Source organism: Coccinella septempunctata, chromosome 9 (genome assembly GCF_907165205.1).
Source record: "Coccinella septempunctata chromosome 9, icCocSept1.1, whole genome shotgun sequence".
Taxonomy (NCBI): Eukaryota; Metazoa; Arthropoda; class Insecta; order Coleoptera; family Coccinellidae; genus Coccinella; species Coccinella septempunctata.
The window spans coordinates 6,175,005-6,190,935 of record NC_058197.1 but is presented as its reverse complement, the minus strand read 5'-3'; the positions used below and the strand labels follow the sequence as shown (position 1 = coordinate 6,190,935).

Below are 15,931 nucleotides of genomic sequence, written 5' to 3'. Positions count from 1 at the left end.
TTTTCAACATTTTTAGGAACATTCACTAGGTTAACTGGTGCCTTAGGCCTAATCGACTTGCTTGGTTGAATTGATGAACACTCTAGAGCAGTTGCTCTAGACTCTAAGAAATCAATGAATTCCGTTAAATCAGGAAGTGTTTTTGAATTTCTGGCAACCTGATAAGTTTTATTAGTGTACAAATCAAGTTTCTTTGATAAAATACATATTAACAACATGTCCCATTGATCCACAGGTTGATTTTAACTCTTCAAGGAACTTATTTCTTGTTTAACTGAACATATAAACTCTCTCAAATTGGAAGCTGTACCTTTTTGAAGGGGTTTCATATCAAGCAGAGAATTTACATGGTTGCTTATCAATATTATTGGATTGTCATATCTTTTATTCAGAAGACTTAAGGCTTCCTCATATGATTCATTAGTTAATGGTAAATTATTAATTATTAATAGAGCCTCATCCCTCAAATATTTTTTCAAATAAAAAGTTTTTCCACTTCTGACAAACTTGAATTATCATTAACAACAGCGCGAAATAAATCCATGAAGGGTTTGAATTCACTTAAATTTTTTCCACTGAAATATGGAATATCGATAGAGGGTAATGATGAGCTAGATGTTGCATTATTGATTGTGGTAGATAATTGGTTATTTGAAATTTCAAAATTTTTCAAAATACGTTTCATATTTGAAGAAACTTGTAAAAATTTTGTTTCCATTTCGAACATATTTTCGTTATCCGTGGAATCCAAATTGAGAATTTCTAATTGAATATTCTCATATTGTTGGAAGGCATTATTTAATCTTGATTTTCTAACTTCTAAATCTTCTTTTATCATATCTAAATCGACTTCAGAACCTAATAATTCTAAAATATAATTTTCAATCTTTGTTATGGTTACCTTATAATAGGACCTTTGTGATTTTAATTTTTGTAAAGGCATAATTATGAATTCCAAATACAATTCAATTATAAAAACCGTTGAAAACAAAATATCATCAGTTTTTTAGGAACAAAGTCTACTTATCTCTTCAGGCGTTCTTATCCGACAGATGTTGCGGATAAAATCTCCTTTCTCGCAACGGAAAATCTTCGTTCCTCCTGTTGAATGGAATTCTTGGAAATTGCTGAATTTTTTCAAAAGGCAGCCTCCTTGATTTTTTTTCGTAGAAGAATCAGCCCCAATTGCATGGACAGGAATCTTTCTTGATGATGGTTTGATGGTTGACGCCGATGACCAAATTTTCAGATGTCGCCGAAATCACCAATTATTTTGTCGTACCGCAGTACAATTAATTATTAATTAGTTTAATGGCTCGAAGGACCAATTTTATGTGCAAACCACTATGAGGTTCGTGAAAAGCACATAAAGAAAATTTTCTGAATAAAAATTAATTATTTAAAATTTTAGTTTGGTTTATTTGACTCTCAAATTTACACTGCTGCGGAATCGGTCGTTCCACTCGACATATGTGGTACAAAACTATGCGCATTGCGCGGTGATGAAATATACCTAATTAATATTATAATATACAGGATTGGTTGTAAGTCATACAAATATTTATGTATAGACTGATCTATACAGTATGTTTCGACAAATTTTCTGCCTTTTTGTTTGCATAGCAACCCCTGCAATATTTTCTGGTTTTATGGGCTAGTCCCTCTCTTCTCTTCAAAATGTGTTCCGACTTCCTCTTCGAAGCTCTTGAGGTTATGACTGTATTGTCAGTGCTTTCCTTTTCCGCACTAAACAACATTTCCTCGTAAACTCTCTCATGAAATTCAGTTATAGAAATGTTAGAATTATTAACTTTTCTATACAGGTTGTGCGCATTGACCATTGAAGTCATATTGCTTCAACAGCCACTTTGCGGTACCACTTCATCGTTCTTCTTATAGCTGAATTATAGGAAGCCATTTGATCGGAAATATCTATTGAACTTTTTCCTTTATTATAGTCGATGACCGCCTTTGGCTTGTATTTTTTTTCTCCGTGGATATTTACCTCAACCAATGAATCTATATGTTTCGTCGAAAGGAGTAGAACGTCCCGTTTATCCCGCCATTTCATGATACATATTCCTTCAGCATTTTCTCTTCCAATGATCTCTCCGAGTTTCAATTTCTTCTGGGTTACATCCTTAGGGTTTCCCCGCCTATTCGATCTCAGGGTTCCTAAAAGATGTGTCTTTCTTTCTAACAATTTGTTAGCTAGATCCAAGCTCGTATAATAATTATCAGTTATCGCTGTCCTCCCTTCGTCTAATAGACTTTCTGCAAGGGATAGCACTACGTTGGTTGGAACAGAGGCTCCTGCATCTTGTTCTTTTCCACAGTAAATTCTCATATTCCAGGTATATCCTCCTCCACTACAAAGTTTGAATATTTTTATTCCATATTTATGAGTCTTTAGGGGTATATACTGTTTGAAAATGAGGCGTCCCCTAAATGGCACGAGTGATTCATCGATGCAGAATGTGCTGCCTGGTGTGAAAACTTGCTGATACTTTTTCACAAGTGTATCAAGAAATGGTTGGAATTTATGAACTCTGTTTCCTGGTGGACACATCTCGTTATCGGTGAAATGCCAAAAGTGTAACAGCAATTCGAATCTGTTGCGACTCATGATATTCGACACACTATTTCTATACAGAAGTTTGCGACTCCAATAATGTCTAATTGATGGCATTTTCACTAGTCCCATGTATCCTATCAATCCCAAGAATTTCAGCATTTCATCAGGACTGGTTGGATACCATTTACGGATTCGTGAATTTGCTGGTATAACCGATGCAGCCATGCTAACCTGGGTAGCATACAAATTTGTTTGAGAAACCATTTCTTCAAGGATCTGACTATCTAGGAATAAACGAAAATGTTGCAAAGGGCTCTCATTTATCATTGCAGCTGCGAATTCCGGACGTATTCCTTCTGATTCTCGATATGAACAACCGAAATCTTTGTGGTTGCCTTGCGGAATGTTCCATTCTTGATTTGCCTCGATTATAGGCGTTTCCGATGCTATTGAATCTGAATCACTAGTTTCCTTGAGGTTTGTCTCAATATTGTTAGTGTCTTGCAGTGTCTCTAAATTATTTCTTATTTCCTCATTTTCCTCTCCCTCATTATCAGAACTTAGAATCAAGGAATCGTCGGAATCTGATTCCTCCGAATAATAAGGTGGATCTCCATCAGAATTTGTTGAAACTAATTCATTTTCTTCATCTATGAATTCTGTGAAAAAAAAAATGAAATGCTTTGAAAATGATATTTGAATGTAACTTGGGAATTGATAACGCAATAAGAATGAATATATGCAGCACAAAAAAAAAACCTACCTTCTTCAGAGTGTTCCGTTTGATCTGCAAGGTTCATCATCTGAAGACATTTTTATAACACTCGTACTGTCAACCACGTTACGACTAACAATTCGAAAAAAATTGAACAGGTGTTGTTATGGTTATAATAAGCAGATCGGACTCGACAAATTTCACCCGTATCGCATGTGTTGTGCGATTCTATTTCTCTGGGGACCAGAGCGGTCCCGTGGGACCGCTCATCAATATTCTTGATATTAGGCGATATTGCACTTTTAGGGAAAATCTGACCAAAGGAATTATCTATATGATATAAGAGCAAAACAAAATATCGACCCAAAAAATTTGGCCCCACAAGAAAATATATCGATATTTTGATGGCGCTCAACAAGTTAAATATATGTCAACATGCAAAATATGTACTCAATTTAAGTAACTTCCTTAAAACATTAAAAAATTTCAACATTTTCGACCAATACAACATGAAAACTCATCGTGATGAAGCTCAATAATATTCGCCATTGCTTCTAATCCATTTTTATTATTAATTCCTACCCAACCAATTCAGGGAAACTGCTGATTCATGTCTTATTATGATTTAGATTATTTTGCGTGTTGTTTCTGCTACGTCGTTTCCCCTGTTGAGGCTAAATTTGGACAACTGAAAAATATTTGTATATATAGATTTTTCTGTCTTTCAAATTGAAGATTTTTTTTTCTAGAATAAAAAAGACCAAAAAATGAAAGCATATCCCCAAGGAGTAGATACATAATTCTACTTACACATTTTTCAAAATATTCTAGATCATTTAAGTGAATCAGCATCGAATTACTTACGTGTTCGTACCTTTTTATTTGGATGGTGTTCTTATCCATTTCTATCTCTGCATAAGATCGTTGAAGTACTCGGTTCTAATGATGCTGATGATTTACTACTTGGACCTAATATTTCGAGAACTCTCTGTTTCACCTGACGATATTCCTGACGCCTACTCAGACGTTTATTAGAAATAGAAATACTCTCCATTTTATTTTGATTTCTTGTACTCACCTGCCCTGATACATCACTGTTACTATATTAATACAACACAACGCAACAAGGAATTTCGTCAAATAGCCTACTCGTAAAAGCTCTTTTATCTTCGAAACAAATTAACCCCTTCTCACGTGCACGCGTACGCCGCCTGAATGGAATAACGCTTCGATACGGAATTACGGAAATTAGTTTGTCTGGAAGCTCTTATGCGAAATCCCGCGAAATTTAAATAGTTCAGCTTGACCTTATGTTAAGGGTAAAACGCGCTGAAGATACATCTAACCGCAACCGATCCGATGAATATAAACCGCCAAGAAGTTGCTCATCTAACAGCAGCCTTCTGCCGACGCTGGCTAAATGGTCATGTTCTCGGATCTTCAAAGGTCCGATGATGTGTAACAGCAGTACGCACTTCGCCAGCAGTAACAACACACAGCCGACGATTTACCGACGATAAATGTTTGTTGGGTGCCTTCTTCAGGGTTCTGAAACGGTTACATTAGACAACACATTGTATAAATTTCTATCGGGAGGAACTTACTTCAATTTTTTGAGGTAGTATGGTTGCAAACCAGTGATGCTGGCTGTCGCAAAACTGGATCGTACATAGAACATTCCAACCCCACAAATTCGATACAGTTAAACTTGAAAATATTAAAATACATTCGGAAATATCGGCATTTGCTAATAAAGTGACAGGGGACTACAATCCTGACAATTGGCTTGCGTTGACAGACAGACTCATTATGAATTTTCTTCGACACGAAAAGTGTGTCCAATTGAGACAGAAGATGTAGAGCAACCCATCTCTTTCTAATGGTTCGGCAACCAATCGAATAGCGGCATCAGACGTCGGACGTAGCAGTCGTCTCACTTGAACGCCCCGGGTTGTTTTTGTTTACATCGTTATAAACCAATTGACAGAGCGCAGAGAGAGAGAGATAGATTGCTCTACATCTTCCTTTTCAGGATGCAATAGAAAATAGAAGAATATTTACCGTAAAAAGTAAAAAGGATTATATATTTCACTATATTGTCTGAGTTTGTTGAGCTGCTAATAGAATCTGTTAGGAAATCAAATTTGCTTTGGAACATGAGCAATAAAAGGTACAATAATCGACTGTTGGTGGATAGAGGACTCGAATTGCCAAAGAACTAGGTTAAACAAGTAAAAATAACAAATTAACTATAATTATATGTTTTTTTTTGAAATATCTTTCATAATGTATAATTTTCATGACAAAATGCATAATATTGTTTATACACGTTGTATTGGTCGTAATGTGTAGAACTTGCCTAGTTTTTTTCTGGTGAAAGCAGCTTTTTTCGTAAAGGCGTTATTTTTTTTTTTGAACCTTTTAAATGTGTCCGAGGATCAATTTAAGCATTTTTAAATTGTTCGATGTCGAACTCTGATATTCCTTATTCTATAATAATATTGTGTAACAATGTAATGGCCTTCACAATGTGCACAGCATTTTCCACAATATCGCTTGACTCAAAATCCGGAATGTAGAAACTATGCTGCCGAATGAGCATTGCTCAACCATTCTCGCCCTTGATAGTCGATAATTAGAAGTATCATTTTCTTCACCCTCTTGTGATTGGTTTTGTGGGAATGGCTTCATGAAGTATTCAGTGAGTGGAAAAGCATCATCTCCAACGAAAACAGAAGGTTTCTATGCCACGTCGTTAAGGACAAGAATCAAACACACCACCATCACTGTTTTTTTCCGTAGGAACCTACATTCACCATCATTAACTTGTAGTTACCGTCTGTGACAGAAAGTAGACCAATAGAATAATAATTTTTGTAGCAGTAGTACATAAAACCTGAACTACAAGTTTTTTAATTCGGACATGTTTGCCGTATATAGCCCCTACGCAATCAGGAAATTGCCACCTTTCACAAAAGGTTTCAGCAATTTGTTTTAATGAAGAAATCATAGGTTCTGGCATATGCTTCATTACCAGGGTATGCCAAATAGCTTAACATACTTCCAAAACAATAACAGCAACGGTACTCTGAAATTCTAAACGCATATGCAATTTGTCTGAACTGTATACCAGTTGCCAAATATCTGAAAAAAAAAACATCGTTTTTTTTATTGTTTTACAGAGGATACGGTTGAAGGAAAGTGAAAAAATCTAACTTTCAAAAAAGGAACTGGGAAAAGTGCGTAGTTATAAATCGGGGGAGTAAGCAGACGGACCTCGTTACACTGGTACATGGTGTCATTTCGAATCCCTGAAGTTTTTGAAAAAAATAGCAACTACTAGAGAACCCGAGGGAAATTTGCCTTTATTCCATGAGAAGAACATTTTCAAAGAAGATAAATCTCAAGAAAATGATTTTCCTGTACAAATAACTGATAAGGAGGAAGGTGAATTAAGTCTTAATGAAGATTCAGTTGTCAGCATCACTTTCAACCTCCACTAGTAGAGGAATGACGTCTCCAAAAAGAACTGGGAGTAATCCTTACCCTCAGCGAAAAGCCCCACAACTCCAATACGAGTAGCTGCTTCCAGGAAACGCAAGGCTAGGTCCTCGCAAAATGAGGAAAGATCTTTTGAATTTGAGGTCAGAGACAAATGAGACGGTCAACTACCTGCTAAAATGAAGTCACATCCTAATTCTCCATCTCTCTCATTTTTCCGGAAAGCGTTTGTAGAGGCGCTGCATGCAGTATCTCGCAAAAGCGCGGGAAATTTGAACTGACGCATAGCCGATTTTATTCAGTTCGAAGAGGCAACATTGTTTTATGAGAAATTTTGCATTTTTGACGAACGGAAAATTTCCTATCTGATAAATATTGCCTTCATCGACAAATTCTCATCAAGGAAAATTTTTAGATATCAAAAATGCAAAGTTTCCCATTTATTCACTAAGGAAATAGGAAATGTAAAACTACATGAGTAAGATTCATAGCTATATTCCAACTCGAAGCATAAAAAAGTCCCAGCACAATTTTAGTGAAAAACAATCCAATAATTAACAGATATAGGTATAGGTATATATACAATAGGTAAATTTTATTTTACAAATGAAATACAAAATAAATGGAACTTGGAAAAAAAAAATTTTTTCAATGTTGAACTATATTTATTTTTCTTTTTACTGTCTTTTCTTATTTCTTATTTCATTAATTTCACAATTTTACATAGCACACTAGTTTCACACACATTTGTGAGAGCTTTTAAATCTTGGGATTTTCCCTACATAAGGTTTTAATCTTCCTCAGATTGTTCTACCTTTTATGACTGATTTATATAAATTGCCTTTTTCTTGGTGTATTTACTGTCCATTATTGAAAGTTCATCAACATTTTTGAATATTTTCTTCCTTGAAGCTCGGTGTGGCCAAATGTGGGGTTTTTGAGCTAGGGCTTGGATCATCCAGAGCTACCTCAGTCACTTCAGTCATAATTTCTGAAACAGTTTATAACTATTTTTCAACAACTACGAGAAACATAGCTTTTGCAAAATGAGTTGAGATGTTATGTGTTATCATATGAAGGGTTTCGTGCCAGAACGGCGTATACACAAAATCGCAATTTTCAAATACCTTTTTCAGATTCTACAGATGAAATTCCACATTTACTTCATGTGTCTCAATAGTTCTGGCAGGGGTTTGCCAAAGAATCTGGTGAAAAATGCTTATTGCACATCTTGAATCAATGCAGAGATTCTCCCGTGAATTCCATTCTTAGTATTTCTTGCCATTCCTTAGATCTGAAAGTTTAATAATATTAGCACATTGCAAAAAAGATTTTATTCATAGATCGACCATGCTTATAATGACTATTTTACATATCATTCTATAAGATTTACGAAAGACATTATTAGTTCTTTGGTTTAAGAAACAGGGAAACCTTAGCAATAAATTATATATTAACTCACCTTGCTAGATTACGGGAAAATTATGCAATTTTTAAACATTTGTCTCATCACCAAGACAAAGTAAACAAAGCAAGCTTGGCATTTTGCTATCTTGGAAGATTGTCTTCAAATTGTCAAAATAACTCCAGAACTTTGGTTGATAACTAAGTCAACCTCGAAACTTGGAATAAACAGAAAAGAATTGAAAATCATGCGAATTTTTACACATGTACACATAAACACAACCTCAAAGCTGTCATGTCAAAATTGTCAAATGACGCATGTGACAACTAGGAAATGTTTCCTACTGGGGCGACCTCTACAAATTCTTTCCTATAATTAAACGAAGAGAGACTTATGGAAGCTAATACAAGAAAGAGAGATATACACGAATTCCTTAAAATGGGACAGATTTCAATGCCAAGTTATTCGTCTCGTTTGCCTCTGGTGAGATGTTGCAACTAGAGGCAAAAAAACTTGAATTGTTGCAAAACATGGAGAACGACGATGAAGACGTCAACTTTTTCAATTCAATTTTGCCGCATGTCAGGCAGCATAAAGAAATTGATGTTTCGCACTCAAGTGCAAAATTTATTGTGTCAGGAACTGAGTAGGCTCAACGAGCCGCATGCGCAGCCCCAATCAAGCACTGCAATCTCTTACCCATGTTCTCCACAATCTCCAATATACAGTGACATCAGCAAACAAACCAATCCTGGCCGTATGCGAGAAAATTATTATTATTATTTTTTTAATGCATAATTTTAATTGATCCTATCGATCAATTATCGATTCCCTTATGGAAAATAAAGAAGTAAAATGAAAAAGAATTGTTTCAACCTACCTTAAAGTTAACATTAGCCGTTTTTCTACTGAACTTGGTCGTTGAAAATTAGTTGTCTTGTGTCGAATTTGAGGCTTTATCGCATACATAATCGAATTTTTTCGGCAGCATTCTACAATAGCTGTGGAATAAATTTGGAGAAGATCTCAATTGTATGTATAAATGGTGAAACTCTCCAAATTTCAGTCGTTCCAGAAAAATTTTATTCGTTGGGTTTCTTCTTCTCGACATATTATCATGTCTTAAGATTTGCATTCTCAAAACCACATTGTCACACATCAAAATCTTTCGTTTATTTGACCATTGACGTATCCGATTATTACGGCGAAGCACTGTCGACCATTAGAGGGGATGAGAAAAGGGCAGTCTGTTATTTATACACTACTACTGTAGGTGTTTCTATTATAATAATAATTGTTGGAACGCAACCGGGACGGCCGCGACGCGACGGGATACGGAACGACGAACGAGTGGAACCAGGGGGGTGAACTTCCTCATTACGCGCTTTCTTTTTGGTGCATTCCGAGTCATTCGCTTGACAAGAGAAGACGTGCTACAGTGCTCCTAGTGCTATAAAAGAGAAAGCGGACGAGAAAGTCGAAGCGTCACAGTGCCGTAAAAGTGAAAGCGGAGGTGAAAGTGTACACTGGCGAAGCTGCGGAATTTATGATTCCGTCTACGAAACTTCCGAAGTTTTTTTGTAAGTTCTATAAGTGTATGTGTTATAGAGCGGAAATTCGTTCAAATTCAGTGTATTCAGTGTCGAGTCCAGATCCCAAGATCGCTGGTTCCACGGATATCACTGGTGAGTCGATTTATTTTTCTGATAGTATAGAAAATATTTAATTTAGCCACATAACTTAATAGTAACATAGTAGTAAGGATTTCCAATATTCATTATTATTCCGAAATACCTCATATAATTCAATACGGACAAAAAGCCATGTCGGAGGTCTCAGACAATGAGAGCTCTTACATGGAAGCTACGGACACCGAAGAATTCAGCGATGGAGATGCAGAGGAGCTTGTAAGGCTCAAAGAAGAGAATGGGCAGTTGAAGGCTCAAATAAATAAACTGACTGAAACCGTATCTCAGTTGGTCGGGGAGATACGCCTCTTGAGAGAGGAAGTTAACAAGAATAAAGCGCCTCAATCCCCTAGTTTTGCTGAAATTGCAAAACAGATTACGGCACAGAATTCCCCCACATTTGCAGAAATTGCAAAGCCGGTAGCGGTCCCCAAAAATTCCTCCAAACAGGAAGTAGCTTCAGAACCGGAAAAGAAGAGAAATTTTGCAACTCAAGTTGCTAAAACCCAGAACGCGCCGCCCACAAAACGCGCGCGTAAAGAAAGTTCATCTTCAGACGAAGAGACCGCAAAAAAAGCAACGGAGTTACCTAAAAAAGATAAAATTCCACCCATCACGACGATGGGTACAGCCGATTGGGTAGAGATCTCAAAAGCTCTCTACTTGAAGAAATTCAGCTACAACAGAGCAACCGTCGTAAAAGACGGGATCAGGATCGTAGCCTCGACTGTGGACGACTACAGGAACATTACAAAATATTTTGACCAGATTGGTAAGGAGTACTTCACGTACCAGATGGAGGAAGAGAAAAAGATATATGCAGTTATAAGACATCTCCCAATAGATGCTGACCTAGATATAATAAAAAATGATCTAAAGGTCCAAGGAATCCATGACGCCGAGGTGTCCAGAATGACATCCAATAAAACCAAAAAGTTTATACCCTTATACCTGGTAAAAATTCAGGGAAAGGAAATTTTCGAAATAAGACGCCTCTACAATCTCTGCATTGTAGTGGAATCAAAAAGAAGGGCAGAAAATCCAAGCCAATGCTTCAGATGTCAGAGGTACGGACATGCCCAAAACAAGTGCTCTTTTCCATACAGATGCATCAAATGTTTGGGCAATCATTGCACAAAAGATTGCGAACTTACCAGAAAAGGTGAGGGGAGAAATGCCACATGCGTTCTGTGCGGCGAAGAAGGCCATCCAGCAAGCTACAAAGGATGTAGCGAATTCAAATTAGTTACAAGGAAGAGGAAAACGGGCCAGAAATCTGCTCAGCAGAGCACGATTCCTCAAAAAGTCCAAGAGAAAAAGAAGCCCACCCCTCCAAAGTAGACGACAAGAAAAAAGAAGTATCCAAACCAGTACAGAAGAAGGACCAACCGAAAATGCCCCAAGCTAAACCTACGATCAACAAAACAAAAGAAAACAGAAAAGTCTTTGAATCCGCCGACGATTTAGACACTTTTACTGAAAAAATTTTCAACAAAATCATGTTGAAAATTGAAAGAGAGATGGAGAAAAAACTCCAAGGAATGTTCAGTAAACTGAAATAATGGAACATACAACTAGGAAAAATTCCCTTAAAATAGTCTCCTGGAACATAAACGGGGCCAGAACTCGAAAACCCGAGATAGAAGAAATAATATCAGAGAGAAAACCTGATATTATAGCCTTACAGGAAACAAGAATACAACCAAATACGCGATTGAACATCATGAATTATGAGATATATAGATGTGACAGAATCGCAAACACTGGGGGAGGTGTTGCCTTACTGGTTAGACGAGAACTGAAACACTATTTTAAAGGAAGATCTGACGAGTCACAAATAGAAACAGTGACGATTGTTGCTGAAATAAATCGACAAAGAGTCGAAGTCACATCGGCATATAAAAGACCCCCAAATAACTTATTGGAAGAAGAAATCAACAACTTACTAGATGGAACAAACCCGAAAATCTGCATCGGAGATTTTAATTGCAAATCTCCAGAATGGAACAGCAGGATGGAAAACAGAAATGGCAGAAAACTGAAAGATCTCGCTGAAAAACATGAAGCTATCGTTATTGGACCTGAAGAACCAACGTACCTAGCCTTCGGAAATGGATTACCAGATATAATTGACATCGCAATTATGAAAAATATCACTAGAGAATTCTCGATAGAGACCTTGTGGGACGGAACCTCTAACCACAACCCCATCGAATTAACAATAGGAGAAGGGCCAAGAAGAGAACTAATGCAAACAAGAGAATACATCGATTGGACGAAATATAGCCATCTGATACAATCGGAGGTAACAGAAATACCAACAATCAACACACCGGAAGACCTAGAAAGAGCAGTTGATAAACTAGAAAAGAATATACTAGATGTCTACAAAAAGAGCACAAAGAAAATAACGAGACCAGCACCGATACATCCACACGGTGATACACCCAGAGAAATCAAAGATCTCATCAGGGAAAATCGGAGACTAAGAAAAACATACAGGCTCAACAAAACAGATATAAATAAGAGAAATCTAAACCGACACAGCCAAGTTCTAAAAAGTGCCCTGAAGGACATGAGAACAAATAGATGGAACAAAAGAGTTCAAGAACTAAATACTATCGATCATTCTGCATGGAAAATGCAAAAATGTCTGAGAAGAGAAAAGACTAAAATACCACCTCCCCACGGAGAAAGAGGAATGGCATATACGAATATCGATAAAGCAGAAGCACTGGCGGACTCGATAGAAAGAGAATCGAGAATAAATTACAGACCTGATGACGATAATGACGAGCTGGAAGATCTTGTAGAGATGAACGAAGAAGAAATGGACGAACCACCAGTAGACGACAAAATAGAAAAACCAACTTCTCCATTTGAAATAAAAGAGATAATCAGAAGCTTGAAAAATAGAAAAGCTCCCGGAAGTGATAAAATAACGAATGCTATGTTAAAGAAATTACCTAGAAAAGGTATAGCAGCTCTCACAAATATTGCAAACGGTATAATGAGGACTGAACACTATCCGGAAAAGTGGAAAACTGCAGAAGTCATAGTGTTCAACAAACCAGGCAAAGATAAAAAATTCCCCCAAAACTACAGGCCGCTAAGTTTATTGTCCGTCCTAGGAAAAGTAGTAGAAAGGGTAATCGCTAGGAGGCTCAAACTGAAAATCTGAATCTCATTCCAGCAGAGCAATTCGAATTCAGAAGAGACCACTGAACTGAACAGCAATTACTGAGACTCACAGAATACATAACAGAAGGATTCCAAAATAAACAAGCAACCGGTCTTGTACTACTAGATGTCGCCAGAGCATTCGACAGAGTATGGCATGAAGGATTGATTTACAAAATGAGATATGCTGGATATTCAATGAAACTGTGCAAGTTGATTAGGAATTATTTGAGGAACAGAAGATTCTACGTGAAAGTGGAAGGAGAAAACTCCACAACCAGATATATGGAAGCAGGGGTGCCTCAAGGGTCAGTACTTGGGCCGTTACTGTATAAAATATATATCCACGATATACCAAAATCTCCAAGGACTATGCTGACACTATATGCCGACGACACAGGAATCGCAATGCGACATCGCAAGCCAGAAATCATAGAAGGAATATTACAAGAAGCTATAGATGAAATAAATGACTGGTGTATTAAATGGAAAATAAAGCTCAACGGACAAAAGAGCCAAGCGATATTACTGCAGAAGAGGAGACTAAGAACTACAACAAATCTAGAGGTAGATGGAGAAGAAATCGAATGGAAAAAAGAAGCGAAATATCTAGGTATCACCCTAGACAAAGGTCTAACATGGAGAAGCCATATCAAACAAGCCGTTGACAAAACCAAGGCAGCGATGAATATGCTCTACCCGCTGATAGGTAGAAAGAGCCACATGTCAAATGAGACAAAATTGAAAATAATCAAAGCCGTTGCTAGACCGCAACTGACTTATGGATCAGGTGCTTGGGGATTCGCGGCAAAGAGCCATATACAAAGAATTCAGGCAACAGAAAACAAGCTACTACGATGTGCCATAGATGCGCCTTGGTTTGTCAGGAACAAACAGATATATCGAGATTTGAAGTGGGAAACCATCACCGAATTCATGAAGAGGAAAGCTGAAAAGTTATTCGAAACAGCGAAGGAACATCCAAACGAAGAACTCAGGAGACTGGTGGACTACGATCCGGAGGAAGACAGAAGAAGAATGAGAATTTACAAAAGGAGACCGCGAGATCAATTGAGGAGAGATTAAAATGAGTTCGAAAACTTATTAAAACTATACCAAGAAGAGATATCCGAAATGGACGAACATGAAAACCCTAGCACGACAATGTGCAAGAAGAAATTAACCGATTAAGGGATAAATGGTTTATAGGCAAATGCCCGGAACCAATTAAAAGCAGGTTAGGTTTAGTGGGTCGCGAACTCAGGAGAGTGAGTAACCCCACAGTGTTCCCTAGAAATGGGTTCCTCTGGGCGAGAGATAGAGCTCCGTGTTTTCACGGTCGCAGATTCCCCCTGCTATAAAAAAAAAAAAAACTTTTTGGTGCTTCATGCACCGGTGCTGCTCCGGGTTTCACGCCCCTGAAGTGTTCCCAAATAAAACGGTTTTTAGTGCACCAACCCTGCGCAGATGTTCGATCAGCTGTTCAGTTGTCAAGAGACACGTGGTTTGCAGCAAAGATATATAAGTCTATAATCTTGGGTGTGCAGCTCTTTTGAGTTTAGTTGTGTTTAGGTAGTAGTCGACAATTATTTACGTCTCGCTGTTTTTCCATCTCAAATTCTTCAATATGTCTGATTCTGAAACTGAGATGCTGAAGGTAATTTATTAGTATAGGATTTATTCTAATGTCCTTAGATTTAATTAAAAGGGGGGGGGGGGGAATTGGTCAGAGGACTTATAGAGAAAAAACTCTGTACTTTCAACTAAGTCGACGTTTCATCAGTCTCTGCTGATTTCTTCAGGACTGCAAACAAACTTTATTTAGTCTACATTCAGAAATGTCACAACTAAAAATTCTTACCTGGGTCGAAATCACCAAGGTGGCAAATTCCACATTCTCTTTTATGATGAATATACCTAGCAGCCATTACTTTGATAATCAGCTCAAATTATCACTCAACTTGTATATGAACTATATTCACTTTGGCAGAGCATAGAATTGAATAGTTCAGTAGTAATTTCATTTTTAAATTGAGCTATCGCATAATACAATCATTCCGGGAACGTTTTTTTGATGTTGATAATAAAATGGGGGGATAATCTAAGTAATGTTTTCCTCTCTGTCCAAGAGCAGTAGTGCGCAGTTAATAATCTAACACTGAAAAACTCCAATGAAATCCCAAGCAAAAACATTGAGGAGCAGGAAATCGCTATGAATTGAGCTTTATGATTGTTTCTTGGTATTGAATTCTGCAAATATGCTAATATCGCCGAATTATATACAAACAAATAATCTGTAGGTATGAGGAACCCTTTTGATTTTAATATAACCAGATCCTGTTCTTGAATATCTGAAATAATACAGTATAATTTGAGTTTTGGGTGATGTTCCCGGAAATGACGACGTGTTCACGGAATGATGTATGTGTTCCGTAAATGACGAAGATAAAATGTAAAATTATCGAATCATAAGCAGATATTTAGATGTCATATTTATACATTTGGTTCATTCTTAATTATTAATCATTCTAAAGTCATCAACCTTTACGTTTTTAGCTTTATTTACACACTTCCATTGAAAGTATGCCACAGAATCTGTATCATCACCTGGCTCAAACTTTGGATTTTCAGAGTTATCACATAAACCATTCATATACAACAACTCCGTACTTGATATTTTGTAAGTTTTTCAATTTGTTCAGTTTGAGTTCGAAACTTTCATGCTTGACACATAAACAAGTTTCTCTATCCCTTAATCTTGGGGCAACTACCCAAAATGTTTTTGCCCTTAATAATATTGAATAGGACAAATTTATTGCAGCTCCGTTGAGTAATTTCGACATCAGTTCTTTAACGGAGAATAAAAG

At 37.0% G+C, this 15,931-nt stretch overlaps 1 protein-coding gene across 1 annotated transcript; it reads right to left on the bottom strand.

Annotated features, from left to right (window-relative positions):
• Positions 1 to 1,846: 1,846 nt before the first annotated feature.
• LOC123321045 (piggyBac transposable element-derived protein 4-like) lies at positions 1,847 to 4,193 on the bottom strand. Its single transcript, XM_044908550.1, has 3 exons — positions 4,155 to 4,193; positions 3,339 to 3,378; positions 1,847 to 3,234 (listed from the first exon to the last, which is right to left on the bottom strand). The coding sequence occupies exons 1-3, from the start codon at positions 4,191 to 4,193 to the stop codon at positions 1,847 to 1,849; spliced, it is 1,467 nt and encodes a 488-aa protein (XP_044764485.1).
• Between the last annotated feature and the right edge of the window lie 11,738 nt (positions 4,194 to 15,931).

Bases quoted from the DNA above. Each gene is read 5' to 3' on its own strand.
- LOC123321045 (XM_044908550.1), bottom strand. From the start codon at position 4,193: ATGGATAAGAACACCATCCAAATAAAAAGGTACGAACAC. The intron at 3,379-4,154 runs GTAAGTAATTCG...AAATGTCTTCAG, and splicing joins AAATAAAAAGGTACGAACAC to ATGATGAACCTTGCAGATCA. The intron at 3,235-3,338 runs GTAGGTTTTTTT...TTTTTTTCACAG, and splicing joins AACGGAACACTCTGAAGAAG to AATTCATAGATGAAGAAAAT.